The sequence below is a fragment of the Epinephelus lanceolatus genome, chromosome 20 (genome assembly GCF_041903045.1).
Source record: "Epinephelus lanceolatus isolate andai-2023 chromosome 20, ASM4190304v1, whole genome shotgun sequence".
Taxonomy (NCBI): domain Eukaryota; kingdom Metazoa; phylum Chordata; class Actinopteri; order Perciformes; family Serranidae; genus Epinephelus; species Epinephelus lanceolatus.
The window spans coordinates 20,922,240-20,941,472 of NC_135753.1; the positions used below are offsets into that span (position 1 = coordinate 20,922,240).

General features: G+C 40.2%; 2 protein-coding genes across 3 annotated transcripts in view; both read left to right on the plus strand.

The window, feature by feature from the left end:
- LOC117264478 (cystatin-A3-like) overlaps window positions 1-2,795 on the plus strand; it is a 28,763-nt gene extending 25,968 nt beyond the window's left edge. Inside the window, exons 1-3 of one of the 2 annotated variants that reach the window (XM_078162669.1) lie at window positions 2,002-2,128; window positions 2,231-2,335; window positions 2,448-2,795. In XM_078162669.1, coding sequence (XP_078018795.1) covers window positions 2,051-2,128; window positions 2,231-2,335; window positions 2,448-2,585 — 321 coding nt within the window. In that variant the 5' untranslated portion in view covers window positions 2,002-2,050 and the 3' untranslated portion in view covers window positions 2,586-2,795. Of the gene's footprint in view, window positions 1-2,001; window positions 2,129-2,230; window positions 2,336-2,447 lie in introns of those variants that run through there. The other variant, XM_078162670.1, reaches the window with a different exon arrangement.
- Window positions 2,796-10,531: 7,736 nt separating this feature from the next.
- On the plus strand, window positions 10,532-15,929 carry LOC117250487 (uncharacterized). The gene is made up of 6 exons (XM_078162603.1): window positions 10,532-10,734; window positions 10,837-10,938; window positions 11,158-11,286; window positions 15,069-15,191; window positions 15,294-15,395; window positions 15,625-15,929. Exons 1-6 carry the CDS (start codon window positions 10,663-10,665, stop codon window positions 15,757-15,759), a joined length of 663 nt encoding a protein of 220 aa, XP_078018729.1. The 5' UTR covers window positions 10,532-10,662; the 3' UTR covers window positions 15,760-15,929.
- The last annotated feature ends 3,304 nt before the right edge of the window (window positions 15,930-19,233 follow it).

Sequence of the window (19,233 nt, forward strand, 5' to 3'; positions counted from 1 at the left end):
TAAGAAATGATAATTATTTCTTGTGGTTCTTATGTGCAGCATTTGCTGTTTTATTCTAAAGTCTGATTTCTAAAATAGATGTTGTCTTGGATGGAAGAAATGGTTACAAATACATTCAGAGGGTAAATAGCCTAAATCCCTTTAGTTCATACAAACCTTAACATAGACATAAAGATTTTTAACCTTGTCGTTGTGAGATCTGATCACACAAACCAGGAAACTTTCTTACTGTCAGTTACTTGACATCAAAAATGTATTCCACACATACTTCTGAGATTACTAAATGAGAGTGGAGCGTACAGAATCTGACCCAACAAGGAAATACACTCACACTGAGTCCTCTCTGCAAACTTTTCTGACATAACCAAGCTCTCTTAACTGAGTTGCTGCAGTCTGATATAAAAAACTCAGCTCCTTTATCTCAGAGTTATTACACACTATAAATAATATTCATTGATAATGCAGTTATATGAAGTTCTGTGTGTGTTAACAGGTGAGGATATTTAGTGTTGAGAGGGAGGAAGTTGAGTGTTTCTGCACCTTCTCCCTCTCTGCAATCTTTTCTGGCATTAAGCTCTTTAAAGATATAATCTGTGTTTTCAGAGATGTTCATCTGGCAGTCAGGAACTGTACCAAGATATTTAAAGGTTTCCAGAGTTTCAACAAGTTGGCCATCAAGTGAAACTGGTTGTGCTCTCAGGTCTTGCTTTGTACAAATAACCAGCTCCTTTGTTTTGGGCACATTGATTTCTAGGTGGCTATTTTGACACCGTGCTTCAAGGGCCTTAGCGTGGGCAAGATACGAGGCCTCACCAGAGGGGTTGGTTTTCTGTAACAGGCCAACTAAGGCCATGTCATCTGCATATTTAATCAATTTAAAATTACAATCATTAAGTGCAAATTCATTTGTAAAAAGGGAAAAGAGCAAAGGTGATAGAACACTGGATGGCAAGACAGAAAATCTCTGATCCAAAGAATCAGGCCCTTATCAACATTAAGATGAGACAGCCTTTTCAAAAGAATATGTAGCTTCCTAGAATTAAAGGCTGCGCTGAAGTCTACAAATAGGACCCTAGCATATCCTTTAGGAAACGTATCTCAGAGTTATTACACATTATATGTAATAATCCTTGTGTTATATGAAGTTCTGTGTGTGTTAACAGGTGAGGATATTCAGTGTTGAGAGGGAGGAAGTGGAGTGCTTAATTTTAGAGAGTCAATATTTTAAATAAAGCAACAGAAAATGAGATTTCGGGGCGTTGGTGGCTTAGTGGTAGAGCAGGCGCCCCGTGTACAAGGCTGTTGCTGCAGCGGCCCGGGTTTGAGTCTAGCCTGTGGCCCTTTGCTGCATGTCTCTCCCTCTCTCTCCCCCTTTCACACTTAACTGTCCTCCATTAAAGGCAAAAAATGCCCCAAAAAAAAAAGAAAAAAGAAAATGAGATTTCTGGCAGTTGTTGCTTTTATTCTTTGATGTTCAGATGAACAGATTTGTGAAACTCATTACATGTGGAGTTTCTGATTACATGCAACATCATTTGGTTCATATGAAAGTGGAGACTATGAGGAAATGACTTTGTTGAGACAGATATTGTTATTGTTAATTTGAATGAAATGTTAATGTGTGAGATGAATACTACTCAGTATCAGCCCCACTGTGGATGTGTTAGTTCAGCAGGTCACCACACTTGAGCAGGATGGAGTCCTGCCTTAATGCTGCATCATTTGGCATCAAAACAATATTAACCTTTGAATTTTGCATCTGGACGACACCATGAAAGTCTGAACTCTTTGAAACACTGATTTCTTTTTTAATAATTCAACTAGAATTTAGAGAGGAATTCATCAGAGAAGAAAAAAGCTGATCATTATCATGTGAGGGTTGTGGCTACACATGCAGCTCCACCCAACATGTAGTGGAGCCACCTGTCAGGTGTACCCAGGGGTGGTTACTGTGTATAAATACATGCATGTGTGATAAACAGTTCAAACTCTTGAGCCACATAAAAGCAGACAGCTGACTTCTCTGTTAACTTCAACGGACTCTGTGACGATGGCTCACCATCATGACAAGCTTGAGTGGAGTGAGACAAAGAATGCCACTGAGGAAACTCAGAGGATTTGTGATGAGGTGAGCTTTAATCTACCTTTATTCTTCACAACCTCCACACACAACTCTCTGGTCTGTATTTCAGTCTGGATTTACATCATGATTTATTTCATTCACACACAGGTGAAGGACGAAGTGGAGAAACAGACAGGTGAGAACTATGGGGTATACACAGCAGTGAAATACAGGAATCTGCATCTGATTGGAGGAGAACACTACCTCATCAAGGTAAATATTTTTGTTATGTTTAAAATAAAATGTTTGAAAGCCACAGATCAACACAAGATCCAGATGAATATATGTTTTTCAGATGTCCAATGTTTCTCTCTTTTTCGTGCAGGTTCATGTTGGAGGAGAGGACTATGCTCATCTGATGGTCGTCCAAGTAACTGGGACGCAGTTCCCAACTCCTCCATCACTGAGCGGTGTAGAGCAGCACAGAACCAAAGACGACCCCCTCGTACCTTTCACCAACTGATCACACAACCTGTTTCAACAGTTAAACACTTACAGGCTGCAGTCTCATGTTAAAATGCTCTGCTTCTTTATTCTGAAATGACCTGACACTGATTTTAAATGTATTAACACACAGAGATAAAGATATTTGATGTTGGGAAACAGCGGGTTTAATACACTGCCCTCTTATGAATTAATATAGATTAAAGCATTAAAAAACATTTATATATTTCTTGGGGTTCTTATGTGCAGCATTTTCTTTTCTTTGTGAAGTCTGATTTCTAAAATAGATGTTGTTGGCTGGAAGAAATGGTTACGAATAAATTAGAAAAGGTAGCCTAAATAAATTTCTTTGGTTTACAAAAAAACGTTAACATGGAGATATAGATTTTTTCAGAACTTTCAAGAAGTCATGATTCAGATCGCTGCAGTGGATTAAAGTGGCCTGCTTATGGAAAGTATTGAATTCATCCAATAAGTTTCAAAACCAGACAAAGTGGAATAAGTCAAATCTGATGGATTCTTGGTGAAAGCTTGTGTGGCTGTTAAAACCAGCAAACTGTAAATCATACCTATATCACGTATTCATTTTAAAGCGTGACCACACAGCCTGAAAACGCTGCTTTGAATCTCAGAAGTGATGAAGTTTCTGTTTCTGGAACGTACAAGACAAAGTTCAACACATTTATCGACACAAAGGTTCACAGTGTTTCCAAATCTTACTCTGACCACTCTAAGACACAAAAAATTCTGCAGGGCTATTTCATTTCTTACTTAACCTGTATAGATTTATAGGCCGGCCTCTGAACACTAGAGGGAATGTGAGCGCTGTCTGTTATTACAGTAAGGACTGCTGTTAGGTGATCATTTGGCAAGATAAACTCTTGCACAGAAACACTAAGAACAGCCCAGATGCAGGGGACCTAGTGTTCAGAGATTGTTTTATATATTTCTTTAGCTTTTAAAATCACTCTCAAACCACACAGAAAAAGACGGCACTGAATTCTCAAAGGGCCAAGAGACCTGAGTTTCTGTCTGACAATAGGCTCATTTGAGATGAACAGGCGGCTGCAGCAGGAGATGGTGACGATTTATTAAGATGTTTCAGTCTCTAATAGTTTTAATTATGATAGAGTGACCTATTAAAATGCTTTACAGGCGATCTGTAATTTATGTTCATGGTTCAACTCCCATTTTACGTGAATTCTCATGCACATCAGCATCATATCAGTTTGCTGCTGCACAGCAGACCTGTCCCCTCAACAACTCAGGCTAAATTAATTGTGTCTGAACATAAGGTTAATATTTTCAGAGGAAAAAAATACAAGGCAACAGCTTTCATTAAAGATCAGAGGGCGTTGTCACACCCTGATTGGCCCAGAGGGGAAATGCACCAAGCTGCTCTCAATTCTTAATTAGGAGTCAGTGCCCACACCCTGCGCAACAGGTGATCTGAACTACCCTTCAATCAAGTCAAGGGAACTGTGACCAAAGAGCATGGATACCAAGAGGCGAAGCTCCGTTGAATTTTTTGCCAACAGCCACTAGGGGCGCTGCCGCCATTTTGGACTGTTGAGCTTGGACTGTTGCGGCCAGACGACATGCAAGATGTGAAGGAGAGAGGAGAAAAAAAGTAAAAGAAAACAGTGTAGTGCAATTAACTGCAACAACTATCAGTGGAACACCCCGCACCTGGCCTTCCACCGTTTCCCGAAGGATCCCGACAGGTAAGAACTCCTGAGGTGTAAGTTTTAAAGTGTTTTAATATTTAATATGGCAGTTTTGGAGGGAAGGTAACACATATATATAAATATAAATATAAATAAATATATAAATCTATCTATCTATCTATCTATATATATATATATATATATATATATATATATATATATATATATATATATATGGCCTCTTGGACCATTTATATCAGAACTGATTACTGCTTTAGCATTAAAATACATCATATTAAAATAGCCTGTCCCCTTACTGTACAAACTGTAAATAAATCTTTATTCCTGACTATGTGACTTCGTCATTAATGTGTTTCTAGTTAAAATATTAATTTTGTTTTTTTTTTCAGTAGATTGGCTTATGGGGTGATTTTGAAGGAGTAATTAAGTTAATCTTCTCATAAGTGGATGTAATATGTAGAGATGCCACCTCGGCCGTTTTTCCTCATTTTGTTTTTTTTAAAGTTTATATTTTGCTTTACAAAAACGTGAAAAAGCAGCTATGACCAAGCTATCACAAGGTGAGTAGCATTGTAAGCATAATTAATAGCGATATACTTCAGTTTGTGTGTGTGTTTTTGTGTGCAAGCGGGTCTGCTGCGGTCTGCTGACAGTCCAAAATGGCGGCAGCAGGACGAAACCATGGGCGAGTCTGTTGCTATGGGGCGTTCTATTGAGCTTCGCCTCTTGGTATCCATGCTCTTTGCTGTGACATCCAGCTAACATGAACTGATAAAGCAGGAAATGACAGCAAGAGTGAAATAACGAGGGACTGCAGCAGACTCCGATCACTTCTCTTAACCGGCCGGTAGTTGCTGCAAGTTTTCCAGAAATCATCTTGGCTAAAAACAACAAGCCGTCCTGTTTCTTGCAGGTCACATTTTGGCCTTTGTCATAGCTCCAAAAATGACAAACATCGAAAAATGCTGTCTTATTTTGAATCAGAGCATCTGCAGGTTTATTCCATAGACACGATATGTTATGATCCACTGAAAGTAGTCATGATATGAGATGAATTAGTCCATGCATTTGTTACCTTAGCTGTCATCTTCTGTAAGAAGGAGAGGACAGAGAGAAACTCAGGGTTTGTGCAGGAAACTTGACTCTGAGTAGGCTAGGTTCACAAAGTCAGTCACTGTTAGTTACCATAGTAACTGACTCAGAGTTTACCTCTCTTTCTGAAACGGAAAACAGAGTTTCCCTCATCTCAGGGTTAACTAAATCAGAGTTTACACTAAACCTGCTTTGTGATGCAGGATGTGCAGTTAAGGAATTAACTTAAGGGTTAACTCTGGTCTTTATGAGGCTGGTTCTCTTTTTACCAGGAAAAATCACCGTGGTAACTTATGCTGAACGGCTAACCTGCTCCAGAGCATCCACACACAGTTAATTGGCTCCAGTTATAATACATGCAACATTTGGGTCACACAGACCTCATCAGTCATTAACTACTTGTCCACCCTTTACCTCAGCAGCAGAAACAGTCTGGTGTTACTTTAAAGTGTTTTATGAGACATATTCAGAGTAGTTTCATCATCATCATCCGACAAAACAGGAAGAAATACTCTACACTAATGTCACACAGGCTAACAGCTCAGTGATACCTGCAGGTAATTTCAGTCTTCAGTCTGATTTTTTGGATAGTGTTCTCAATGTTTCTAGATTTTGTCTTCAGATTACAGAGTATCGTTTACATCCCACACCACTGACATGTTACTGTCTCGCAGTCCCAGAAACTTTCGGTACCATTTCATCTCTTATGATATGAAGCAGCCTACTTCATTCATGGTTCTCATGATGTTGCTCGTAAATAAAACCTATACACCCTAATGCAACCTTGTCTATATGTATATTTCATGACGCTCTCCTTTCCTACACCACCTCACTCCACCTCAGATCAGTCAGATTCTCAGTCATCCAGGTCATGGTAATCATAAGTGCTATATCGGCGACTGGACTTGCTTGCATTTCTTTTTTGTCAAAGTTAACAGAACATTTTCATGTGCTGTGTTGTCTGTGATTGAAATCATTTGTCTTTTGAGGAAAATGTTTCCTGGTTTGTGTGATCAGATCTTTCCCAACCTTAATGGTGCCTACACCTTAGACAAGAGCGTTTGGTGACCTGAAAGATTTGTTGCCTGTGAACATGATCCAGGCAGCGTTAACATTTTTAAGCCAATATCCATTTTAGAAATCAGACTTCACAAAGAAAAGCAAATGCTGCATAAGAACCACAAGAAGTTTATTTATTGCTTTAATCTTTATTAATTCATTAGAAGGCAGTGCATTTAACTTTCTGTTCCCCAACATCTAATATCTTTATCTCTGTGTGTTAATACATTTAAAATCAATGTCAGGTCATTTCAGAATAAAGAAGCAGAGCATTTTAACATGAGACTGCAGCCTGTGAGTGTTTTACTGTTGAAACAGGTTGTGTGATCAGTTTGTGAAAAGTACGAGGGGGTCGTCTTTGGTTTTGTGCTGCTCGACACCAAGTCCTCTCTTCCAACATGAGCCTGCAGAAAAAAAGAGGAAAAAAATGCACATGTGAAATATAAATACATCTCTAGGGTTTACAGATGATGGTCCCAAAAAGAGAAAATATCCAGTGAGGGGCAGTTCTCTGGGTAAAAATGCCTTGTTGATGCCAGAGGTCAGAGGAGAATGGCCAGACTGGTTCAAGATGATAGAAAGGCAACAGTAACTCAAATAACCACTGGTTACAACCAAGGTCTGCAGAAGACCATCTCTGAACCAACAACATGTCCAACCTTGAAGCAGATGGGCTACAGCAGCAGGTGCCACTCCTGTCAGCTGACAACAGGAAACTGAGGCTACAGTTCACACAGGCTCACCAAAACTGGACAATAGAAGATTGGAAAAACATTGCCTGGTCTGATGAGTTTGGATTTCTGCTGCCACATTCAGATGGTAGGGTCAGAATTTGGTGTAAACAACATGAAAGCATGGATCCATCCTGCCTTGTATCAACGGTTCAGGCTGGTGGTGGTGTAATGGTGTGGGGGATATTTTCTTGGCACACTTTGGGCCCCTTAGTACCAACTGAGCATCATTTAAACACCACAGAGCGTATTGATGAGTATTGTTGCTGAGCATGTCCATCCCTTTATGACCACAGTGTACCCATCTTCTGATGGCTTCTTCCAGCAGGATAACGCACCATGTCACAAAGCTCAAATCATCTCAAACTGGTTTCTTGAACATGACAGTGAGTTCACTGTACTCCAGTGGCCTCCACAGTCACCAGATCTCAATCCAATAGAGCACCTTTGGGATGTGATGGAACGGCAGATTCTTATCATGTGATGTCATCATGATGTCATCATGTCAATATGGACCAAAATCTCTGAGGAATGTTTTCAGCACCTTGTAGAATTTATGTCACCAAGACCTGAGGCAGTTCTGAAGGCAAAAGGGGTCCAACCTGGTACTAGCAAGGTGTACCTAATAAAGTGGCTGATGTGTGTGTGTGTGTGTGTGTGTGTGTGTGTGTGTGTGTGTGTACATGTATGTAAACATAATTTACCTTGATGAAGAAGTTTTCCTTTGCCACAAGCTGATTCCTGTCGTCAGTCGTGGATGAAGTATCAGACCTCAGTATCTCACCAGAAAATGACTTTAGTAAAAGTTAAAGTCACCTATTAAAATATTACTTGAGTAAAAGTCTTAAACCTTTGCTCACTGGGCCTCTGGCTCAGGCCTCCACTTGAAAACCATATGCCCAAAATTAAGAGTATTTCTCTGCAACTAAAGACTTATATGGAAAAATCTTGTCTAAAGTTAAAGGTAACACTTCGGAGATTTACTGCACCAGTGTAAGCATCAGTATAGATGCCAGTGAGTCAGATTAAATGAGAGAATAAAATGGAGTAAATAATAGATTTTAAATTTTACATTTTCAGAGTGAATATCCGTTTGAAATTATGTAGTTTCAGCACAAAACCTTTAGTAAACTGAAAAGCAACAGCTGAACATTACATATGCATAGACAGATGCTAATAAAGTGAAGACAAACATATTTATAAAGAGAGAAATGTTTTGGTAGAATCTTTATATTGTTTTTTTTAGGTACATTTGTGCACCCTGTTTGGCTCTCAGTTTGGGGGGGGAAGATGACCTTTTTTCCAAAATATTCTTATTAAAGTTTCCAAAAGGAAAAACAAGCAAAACATATAAAAAAGAAACTTTTGAAATTGGTGCTACAGAACCAGAGAAAACAGAGAACAAGAACTCTTTTGCTCAAGAGGGAGAAAACCTACAACTACTAGAGAACACTGCGCCGCACCAGACCTATAAACGCTCCCGTTGGTGGGTGATGTAATGAAACGTGATTGAAAAAAGAAAATGGCGGCTGGCTGGCAAGAAACGGTCTCATTCAAGTAGGAACAACGCAGGTGAAACTTATGTGTTTTCATTGAAAGACAGTGAACAAACAATTGTCAAAGGAGCAAAGACAACAGCTGGGTGGAAGTTAGATACTATTTCACTGCAAGATTAAAAAGTTGCATTTATCTCATTTGTATGTGATTTTTATTTATTTATTTTTAATAACCCACATGCAAGCAGCAGCTGGCCCATCTGGGTGGAGCTACAGTACAGGTGTGGTCAATGTTGTTCTTTGTGAATTACTTGCAACACTTCCCAAAAATTGCACAAATAGCTCTGATTACACCATTTTTCACTATCGGGTCAGCACCAAACAGCTGATAGACAAGTTAGTGAGTAGCTGATGAACATAGTGGAGCATTTAGCAGATAACAAACCGGATTGTTATTAAGAGTAGGTGAAGACCAAAACAGAGCAAAAAATAATGAATATTGCATTTTGGGTCTGAGAGCTTGTTTAATCCCAGAAGTACAAGAAGGTCAGGGGGCACTTGCAGGTCACTCAACTTCCTCACTCAGTATGTATATTGTGTAAAGTTGTGTTCACTCCCCCTTTTTTTGCGTCATTACTACAGAAATATGTAGATTAGGCAAGAAATCCTCCTCCACATCGCTCGTTAGAATTACTCAACAGTTAGGGAGAGAGTTTTGGTCAGTACAGTTGCAACATCAGAACCATTTTGGGTGAAGCTCAGTTGAGGGATTCAGTGAAGAGTCAGCCATTGTTGTGGTGGTACAGGTTTGTGAACACAACTGAGTGCAGAGCCTCATTGTGTATTTGCTTCCTGGGTAAGATGACAAATTAAACAGGGCATCTTTGACATGGAAATTCATTAGGTTTTATAGTAAACAGACTGAAGTAGACACTGCACCATTGAAACATGCAATATTGGTGACTAATCAGAACTATGTGGACACAAATGTTCACAGAGGTAAGATTGATTTCAACCTCATTCAAAGGAAGTTTTGTGTTTTCACTGTATAAATCTATGGGATCATTATCTTAATGTGTGACAACAGAACCAAAACATACCAGACTTTACTTGAAACAAGGTACAGGACAGGAAGTCTGGCCAAAATCCAACAGAGACTCCAAGAAAGACAAAGCAGAGGCAGAGTCAACAGAACATAAAATTGCAAAAGTTAAATGAGAATATTGACACCTGCCTGATGCCTTACTAGTTGCCTGGCAACCTTACGAACAGACTTCACTGTGTAGGTGGATTTAACTCAAGGACAGAACCAGGCTGGCTGTTTCTCACTGTTTCCAGTGTTTATGCTGGGCTAAGCTAAGCTAATCAGCGTCTGCCTGCATTATAATATCTATATTCAACACATTCTCATCTCAACTCATCAAATACCATCGCTTTGACAGTGGACCTAAGTGTATAAATATGACATACTACAGGTACCCATCCGTGCATCAGTTTTGGATGTTCAGGAATGGTGTGCCAGTTTACGTTTGTTGCACGTCCTTTTTAAACACACTTTTTGTACAGTGTCTGCTCATTACCTGCATACAGTCCCAAATTACGGTCGGCAAAACACTTCATTTTTAGGTTTCTTTCCGTAAGTTTAGTCAAGAAAAAGCCATGTAGTTGCCAGCAGCGTTACAAACTGCTGCCGCCCAGTGTGTATAATACTGCAGAGCTTCTTTTTTTTGCTGACAACTTCTGCCAGCTGCACGAGACAGTCAGTAGTGTTTAATTTGAAACCTCCAATTTTGGGAAGTGCTACAGACAACTGAAATTAGGCAGTAATTCAAGAAGGGTGAGCAACACTGACCACACATACTGTATACTGTAGCTCCACCCAGAACATCGGCCATTAAGGCCACTTTGCAGTCTGTATCCAGAGGCAGTTACACAGTATAAATACGCTGATAACCAACTGAAAATACACCTCTTCTGATTCGTACAGCAGACATTTGACTCCTCTGTTAACTTCAACAGACCTTGTGACAATGGCCAACAAGCCCGGAGGATGGAGTGACACAATGGACACCACTGAGGAAATTCAGTGGATTTGTGATCAGGTGAGTTTCAGTCTAGCTTTATTCTTCACAACCTCCACACACAACTCTCTGGTCTGTATTTCAGTCTGGATTTACATCATGTTTTATTCCATTCACACACAGGCAAAGGACCAAGTGGAGGCTTTCACTGGCGAGAACTATGTGGTATTCACAGCAATTAAATACAGGAGTCAGGTTGTGGCTGGAGAGAACTTCCTCCTCAAGGTAAAAAATATTGTGATATTTGACAAAAAATTAATTCAAGTCTACAAGTTGAATTCATTGTGACATCCAGTTGAACCTAATGTCATGTTAAAGTCATGGCAGGACAGTAAACACCAGTTAAACACATCTGTGAATGTAGAAGATCTTCACTGTTCAGCAACACAAGATCCAGATGAATATATTTGTTTAGATGCACAATTTTCCTCTCTTTTCCTGCAGGTTGATGTTGGAGAGGACTACCATCATCTGAATGTCCATCGCGTATATTCTTGTGACGGACATCGGATTGTGCTGCGCGGTGTAGAGCAGCACAGAACCAAAGACTACCCCCTCGTACCTTTCACCAACTGATCACACAACCTGTTTCAACAGTTAAACACTTACAGGCTGCAGTCTCATGTTGAAATGCTCTGCTTCTTTGTTCTGAAATGACCTGACACTGATTTTAAATGTATTAATACTTACAGATAAAGATATTTGATGTTGGGAAACAGCAGGTTAAATGCATTTCGTTCTAAAGAAATAATAAAAGATTAAAGCATTAAGAAATGATAATTATTTCTTGTGGGCGGCACGGTGGTGTGGTTGGTTAGCACTCTTGCCTCACAGCAAGAGGGTTGCCGGTTCGATTCAGGGCGGGGGAGCCCTTCTGTGCGGAGTTTGCATGTTCTCCCCGTGTCAGCGTGGGTTCTCTCCGGGCACTCCGGCTTCCTCCCACAGTCCAAAGACATGCAGATTGGGGACTAGGTTAATTGATAACTCTAAATTGTCCATAGGTGTGAATGTGAGTGTGAATGGTTGTTTGTCTCTATGTGTCAGCCCTGTGATAGTCTGGCGACCTGTCCAGGGTGTACCCCGCCTCTCGCCCGATGTCAGCTGGGATAGGCTCCAGCCCCCCCGCGACCCTCAAGAGGATGAAGCGGTTAGAAGATGAATGAATGAATGAATGAATTATTTCTTGTGGTTCTTATGTGCAGCATTTGCTGTTTTATTCTAAAGTCTGATTTCTAAAATAGATGTTGTCTTGAATGGAAGAAATGGTTACAAATACATTCAGAGGGTAAATAGCCTAAATCCCTTTAGTTCATACAAACCTTAACATAGACATAAAGATTTTTAACCTTGTCGTTGTGAGATCTGATCACACAAACCAGGAAACTTTCTTACTGTCAGTTACTTGACATCAAAAATGTATTCCACACATACTTCTGAGATTACTAAATGAGAGTGGAGCGTACAGAATCTGACCCAACAAGGAAATACACTCACACTGAGTCCTCTCTGCAAACTTTTCTGACATAACCAAGCTCTCTTAACTGAGTTGCTGCAGTCTGATATAAAAAACTCAGCTCCTTTATCTCAGAGTTATTACACACTATAAATAATATTCATTGATAATGCAGTTATATGAAGTTCTGTGTGTGTTAACAGGTGAGGATATTTAGTGTTGAGAGGGAGGAAGTTGAGTGTTTCTGCACCTTCTCCCTCTCTGCAATCTTTTCTGGCATTAAGCTCTTTAAAGATATAATCTGTGTTTTCAGAGATGTTCATCTGGCAGTCAGGAACTGTACCAAGATATTTAAAGGTTTCCAGAGTTTCAACAAGTTGGCCATCAAGTGAAACTGGTTGTGCTCTCAGGTCTTGCTTTGTACAAATAACCAGCTCCTTTGTTTTGGGCACATTGATTTCTAGGTGGCTATTTTGACACCATGCTTCAAGGGCCTTAGCGTGGGCAAGATACGAGGCCTCACCAGAGGGGTTGGTTTTCTGTAACAGGCCAACTAAGGCCATGTCATCTGCATATTTAATCAATTTAAAATTACAATCATTAAGTGCAAATTCATTTGTAAAAAGGGAAAAGAGCAAAGGTGATAGAACACTGGATGGCAAGACAGAAAATCTCTGATCCAAAGAATCAGGCCCTTATCAACATTAAGATGAGACAGCCTTTTCAAAAGAATATGTAGCTTCCTAGAATTAAAGGCTGCGCTGAAGTCTACAAATAGGACCCTAGCATATCCTTTAGGAAACGTATCTCAGAGTTATTACACATTATATGTAATATTCCTTGATAATGCAGTTATATGAAGTTCTGTGTGTGTTAACAGGTGAGGATATTCATTGTTGAGAGGGAGGAAGTGGAGTGCTTAATTTTAGAGAGTCAATATTTTAAATAAAGCAACAGAAAATGAGATTTCTTGCAGGTGTTGCTTTTATTTTTTGATGTTCAAATGAACAGATTTGTGAAACTCATTACATGTGGAGTTTCTGATTACATGCAACATCATTTGGTCCAGATGAAAGTGGAGACTATGAGGAAATGACTTTGTTGAGACAGATATTGTTATTGTTAATTTGAATGAAATGTTAATGTGTGAGATGAATGCTACTCAGTATCAGCCCCACTGTGGATGTGTTAGTTCAGCAGGTCACCACACTTGAGCAGGATGGAGTCCTGCCTTAATGCTGCATCATTTGGCATCAAAACAATATTAACCTTTGAATTTTGCATCTGGACGACACCATGAAATGAAATGGTTACAAATATCGTTAAGAAATCCCGTCACACAAGACTTAACACAGACATACGAGATACAGGGAAAATCAAATATCACAATATTTATGATCAAATACCTCGATATCAATATTACAACAATATTTTAGAGTTGTCTCTTGGTGCCATCACAAAATAATTACACAGAGATTTTTTTAATGATAAATAATCATCAGTAATGTGGATATAATGACTAAGTGGGTAAAGGCAAAAAAGCAGAACAGTCAGATCAGTCTGGTAAGTTCAGGAAATAACTCTAACTAAACTAAAATCAAGTGACAAAAAAAACATCCTCTTGTTGTTGCGATTACATAAACCAGGAAACATTTTCTTATCACAAGTTACTTAAAGGTGCTATATGTAAGAATGTGGCCAAAACGGTTACTGCACTCAAATTCAAAATACTGCCGTGAGTCATGTCCGCCCCCCCTCCCCTACAGATTCGAGGTTGCTGGACAGCGGCACGCTGGAGACTGATTTGTTTGCCCACAGGCGGCTGCCGTGGCAGGGCTGCGTCGCCGCGTCCTTGATCTTCGGCTTTCCAGCAGACCGTTCGAGCAAGTCCGGCTTCTCTGCTGCTAACGCTGCTGCCAGGATACAGCTCATGAGGAGCCGGCTGCTAATGCTGGGACACTGCTAATGCTGCTTGCCGTGCTGCTGTAGCTCAGTCGTAACTGTAACTGATGCTGAGACTCTACTGACTGCATGACTGGTAGACGGCGATGGGTGGTGCAACAGAAACATGATTTGCGGACCGTAAAAATGTGTTTTAAATGCAAATATTCTGGCTGTACTATTATTGTCGGTGAGATCAGTATGTTATATGAACATTATTCCTTAGTTTCTGTGACATATTAGGATGATTTTACGACTATTTGCTTTAGATTTCTTACATGTAGCTCCTTTAACAGGTGCCTTTGATATGAAAAAAAATTCATACATACTTCTGAGATGACAAAATGAGTGTGGAGCGCTACAGAATGTAACCAAACGAGGAAATACACTGACGCTAAGTTTTGCCTGCAAACTTTTATGAACAGAGCAAAAACAAAGAGCTGGGTCACTTTCATGGGGGACAAACATTCAGACTTTGTGGTGGTTTTGCATCTCCTTGTGGGCATTATATATCTTTTTGTGGATTTGTGTATCTTTGAAGTAATTTTGTGTGTTTTTTGGGTGTCATGTTGTCGTTTTTGGTCAGTCTGTGTCGCTTTGTAGTCGTTTTGTGTCTCTTTGCAGTTCCTTCGCATCTCTTTGTGGTCTCTTTGTTGTCATTTTGATGCTCTTCCCAGGCCCTGGTAGGCCCGTTCAGTAACCCATCCATGCCAAGAAGACAAAGGCCCCGATCAGAAAGAGTTTCAGCAGCTGGAGGCGGCTTTTTGTAATAGTTTTTACTGAGAATGAACCTTTTTGCTTGCTGTTTTTTTATCCTTATGCTGATAAAAATTCTAAATGTGATGCATTTAAATGGCACAAAGTAATACACTGGGTTTCCTCATCACAATCATGTGAGGGCTGTGCCTACACCTGTACTGTAGCTCCACCCACAACTTCAAGTATCAAATAAAAATAAACGCTTGAGACACGTAGAAGCAGACAGTTGACTCCTCTGTTAACTTCAACAGACCTTGTAACAATGGACGGAGCCTGGAGTGAGACAAAGGATGCCACTGAGGAAACTCAGAAGATTTGTGATCAGGTGAGCTTCAGTCCACCTTTATTCTTCACAACCTCCACACACAACTCTCTGGTCTGCATTTCAGTCTGGATTTACATCATGTTTTATTCCATTTACACACAGGTGAAGGGCCAAGTGGAGAAACAGACAGGCAAGAACTACAGGGTATACAAAGCAGTTAAATACAGGATGCAGATTGTGGCTGGAGAAAACTTGATCATCAAGGTAAATAATGTTGTGATATTTAAAAATAAAAACTGTGATATCATCAGATGTGTGTTTTTGTGTGATTTTCATGTTGAATTAACTGTGACATCCAGTTGAACCTAATGTCATGTTAAAGTCATGACAGGACAGTAAACACCAGTTGGTAGAAGATCGTCACTGTACAGCAACACAAGATCCAGATGAATGTGTTTGTTTAGACGCACAATTTTCCTCTCTTTGTCTGCAGGTTCATGTTGGAGGAGCAGACTATATTCATTTGAGTGTCATCCAAGAACTTCCATGTAACGGAGGAAAAACTGTGCTGCGCGGTGTAGAGCAACACCAAACCAAAGACTCCCCGCTCACAGTTTTCCCCTACTGATCACACAACCTGTTTCAACAGTTAAACACTTACAGGCTGCAGTCTCATGTTAAAATGCTCTGCTTCTTCATGAAATTATTTTACACAGATATTTGCTGATGGAAAGCAGCAGGTTGAATGCACTGCCTTATAAAGAAATAATGAAGATTAAAGCATTAAAAAGATCTACACATGTACAGTCTTTCTTGTGGTTCTTATGTGCAGCATTTGCTTTTCTTTTGTGAAGTCTGATTTCTAAAATAGATGTTGGCTTGGCTGGAAGAAATGGTTACAAATAAATTCAAAAGGTTAATTAAATCCCCGTAGTCTGCATAAACATTAATAGACTTTTTTACCATCTCATGTTGTAAGTTTATAAACCAGGAAACATTTTCTTGCAGTCAGTTACTTGACAGGTGTCCTGGAGGAGGAAAATGTTTTTTTATACATACTTCTGAGATTACTAAATGAGTGTGGAGCGTACAGAAAGTAACCTACAGGGAAATACACTTACATTAAGTTCAGTCTGCAAACATTCCTGAATAAAGCAGCAACAAAGAAGAATAAATCAGATTAGTTCACACAAGCATTTGCACAGATATATACATGTTAAGATAAGAGATAAGATAAAATACACCTTTATTGATCCCATAATTGAGAAATTCCAGTATTACAGCAGCTAAGGGGAAAGAGTCAGATTAAAGATTTCAAAAATTAAACTTAAAAACTTAAAACTTAAAAAACTAGGCATGCAAAATAAGTACAAAAATAGAAAAAAGAAACGACAATAAATAACAATAATAATAATAATAATAATAATAATAATAACAATAATAATAATAATAATAATCATAATGAGCAGCAGTGAATGAAAATGAGCAGTGGATAAAGGGAGCACATCTAGTGTAGGTGATTGTATGTGCAAAACAGCAGACAGCTGTGGTGTCCATAAAGTGTCCATAGTGTCCCTAAAGTGTCCATGGTGCAGTTTACTGTGAGCAGTGCTGGTTATGTAGCCTGACAGCAGCAGGCAGGAAGGACCTGCGATAGCGTTCCTTCACACACTTTGGGTGAATCAGTCTATCGCTGAAGGAGCTCTCCAGAGCTTTTATCTCCTCCTGCAGAGGATGGGAGTCATTAGTCCTCAGAGATGACAGCTTGGCTGTCATCCTCCTTTCTCCCACCACCTGCACAGAATCCAGAGAGCATCCCACGACAGAGCTCCTTCTTGATCAGCTTGTCCAGTCTCTTCCTACCTGCAACCAAGACGCTGCTGCCCTAGCAGACCACTCCATAAAAGATGGCTGATGCCACCACAGTGTCAAAGAAGGTCTTCAGGAGCGCCTCCTGCACTCCAAAAGACCTGAGCTGCCTCAGCAGGTAGAGTCTGCTTTGGCCTTTCCTGTACAGTGCTGTTATGTGATTAGTCCAGTCCAGTTTATTGTTAAGATGAACACCCAGGTACTTATAAGATGTCACCATCTCAATGTCCTTTCCCTGGATGTTCACCGGTGTTGGGGGGAGGAGTCTGCGCCTGAGGAAATCCACCACCAGCTGTTTGGTTTTCCCTGCGTTGATCTGGAGGTGGTTCCTCAGGCAACATTCCATAAACACCTGGTTCAGTTCTCTGTACTCCCTGTCGTCCCCATCTGTGATGAGGCCGACTATGGCAGAGTTGTCGGAGAACTTGTAGAGGGTGAAGAGGAACGGTGCCAGCACTGTCCCCTGCGGGGCCCCCGTACTGACATACTGTGGCCGGTCCGTGAGGAAGTCCAGGATCCAGGATGTGAGGTGATTAGCCACCCCTATGTGCTCCAGTTTGTCCCTCAGAAGTGCTGGCTGTATGGTGTTGAAAGCGCTGGAGAAGTCATAGAATATGATTCTCACAGAGCTTCCAGGCTTCTCCAGGTGAGACAGAGCTCTATACAGGAGAGAGCTCTAAGCATGTTTAACTTCCTTGTGTGAGTTCTGATTAGACAAACAAGGAAACACTTTGTTATTGACAGTTTACTGACAGGTGTCCTGGAGGAGGATAAAAATACGTTCATTGAAGATTAACAGAATATAACCAAAAGAGGAAATACACTGACACTACATATTGTTTGCTTTTTTCATGTCCTGCGTAAAGTAAAAATAAAGAAGACTAATGTCAACAGGATTTGGATCATTTTAACGAACATGAAGGGACAGCAGAGGAGACGGTTTTTCAAGGAAGAACAATTACAAACTAAAAAGAACAATTTTTGTCGGTAACCATAAAAAACACGTGAACAATGCCAGGAGGAGCTACAGCCAAACATACAAGAGGGGCTCTGTGTATGATCAGAACCGCTTGTCAGGAAGTAAGATCACTTCCCTAACAAGCCGGGGAAATTAAGGGGAAAACCCATTCAGTCCAACACAAAAGTTGCATGCACACACAAACACACAAAACTAAAGGTCAAGTGCAAGGTGCTAACACAGTAATCAGCACTCAACCGTTCAATAGGAGTGGATGCTCAGTTAGCTAAGCCCCAGCTTTACCAGGCCCCAAACATCCCTCCTTCAATCCAGTTCCAGCTAAAGACAGAAAAGAACAGTAGACTGGGCAGATGGGAGATCCAGACCCTTGAGAAAATACCCTTTTTAAAACTAATGCTGTGTCTCAAATCGCGTACTTCTGTACTTACACTTAATATTTTGAGTGCATGAGTGCGTTCACACTGAAAAGTATGGAAAAATGCAGTGCACTATGAGGACCCAGATGGTGCACTCAAAACGGTCAAGAAGTTGAGTGTGGAACTTTGGACACTTCTCGCCTTCAATGGTTGCCATCTTGGCTATGTAGCGGAAGGGGAGGGACCACTTTTCAAACAGGAAATGGCGGCAGAGGACTGTGCAACTGTGAATGTCGTTGCATTGTACAAATACGTTCAGATTCAGATTCAGAAAACTTTATTGTCTGTCGTAATAGAAAATCTTCGACGTGGCTCCACATACAAGACAAGACAATACAGAAACAATCACACAACACAGATTCTGAAAGCACACACAGTGTGTATAGATTTTAAAAACAAGTATAAAATTAAAACTGTAAAAATAGACAAGATAAAAGGTGTGGACATGTGTAAAGTGACATAGTGCATCAGGGTTATTTTTGTCCATTGTTCATTGTCCATACATGTGTTTATTGCACTAAGCACCACTATACTGTTGTCGGGTATAAGCCAGCAGTATGTTTGTTGGGTTAATTTAGCAGTCTGTAATGATTTGGTATCGCGAACGATAACGCAAATGCTAATGCTAGTTTGCTAACTAGCTAATTTGCAGTCGTCATTTCCGGTGAGTGCACAACGGCCGTGTTTGGTTTGAGACAACACTACCCTGTTGAAATTTGTGCACTACGCCAATAAGTACAGTGCGCATAGTATACTACATGGAAGTGTACTAACAGAAGTATGTGATTTGAGACACAGCATAAAAAACAGCCAACCCTGCTACACTAACAATTTTAAG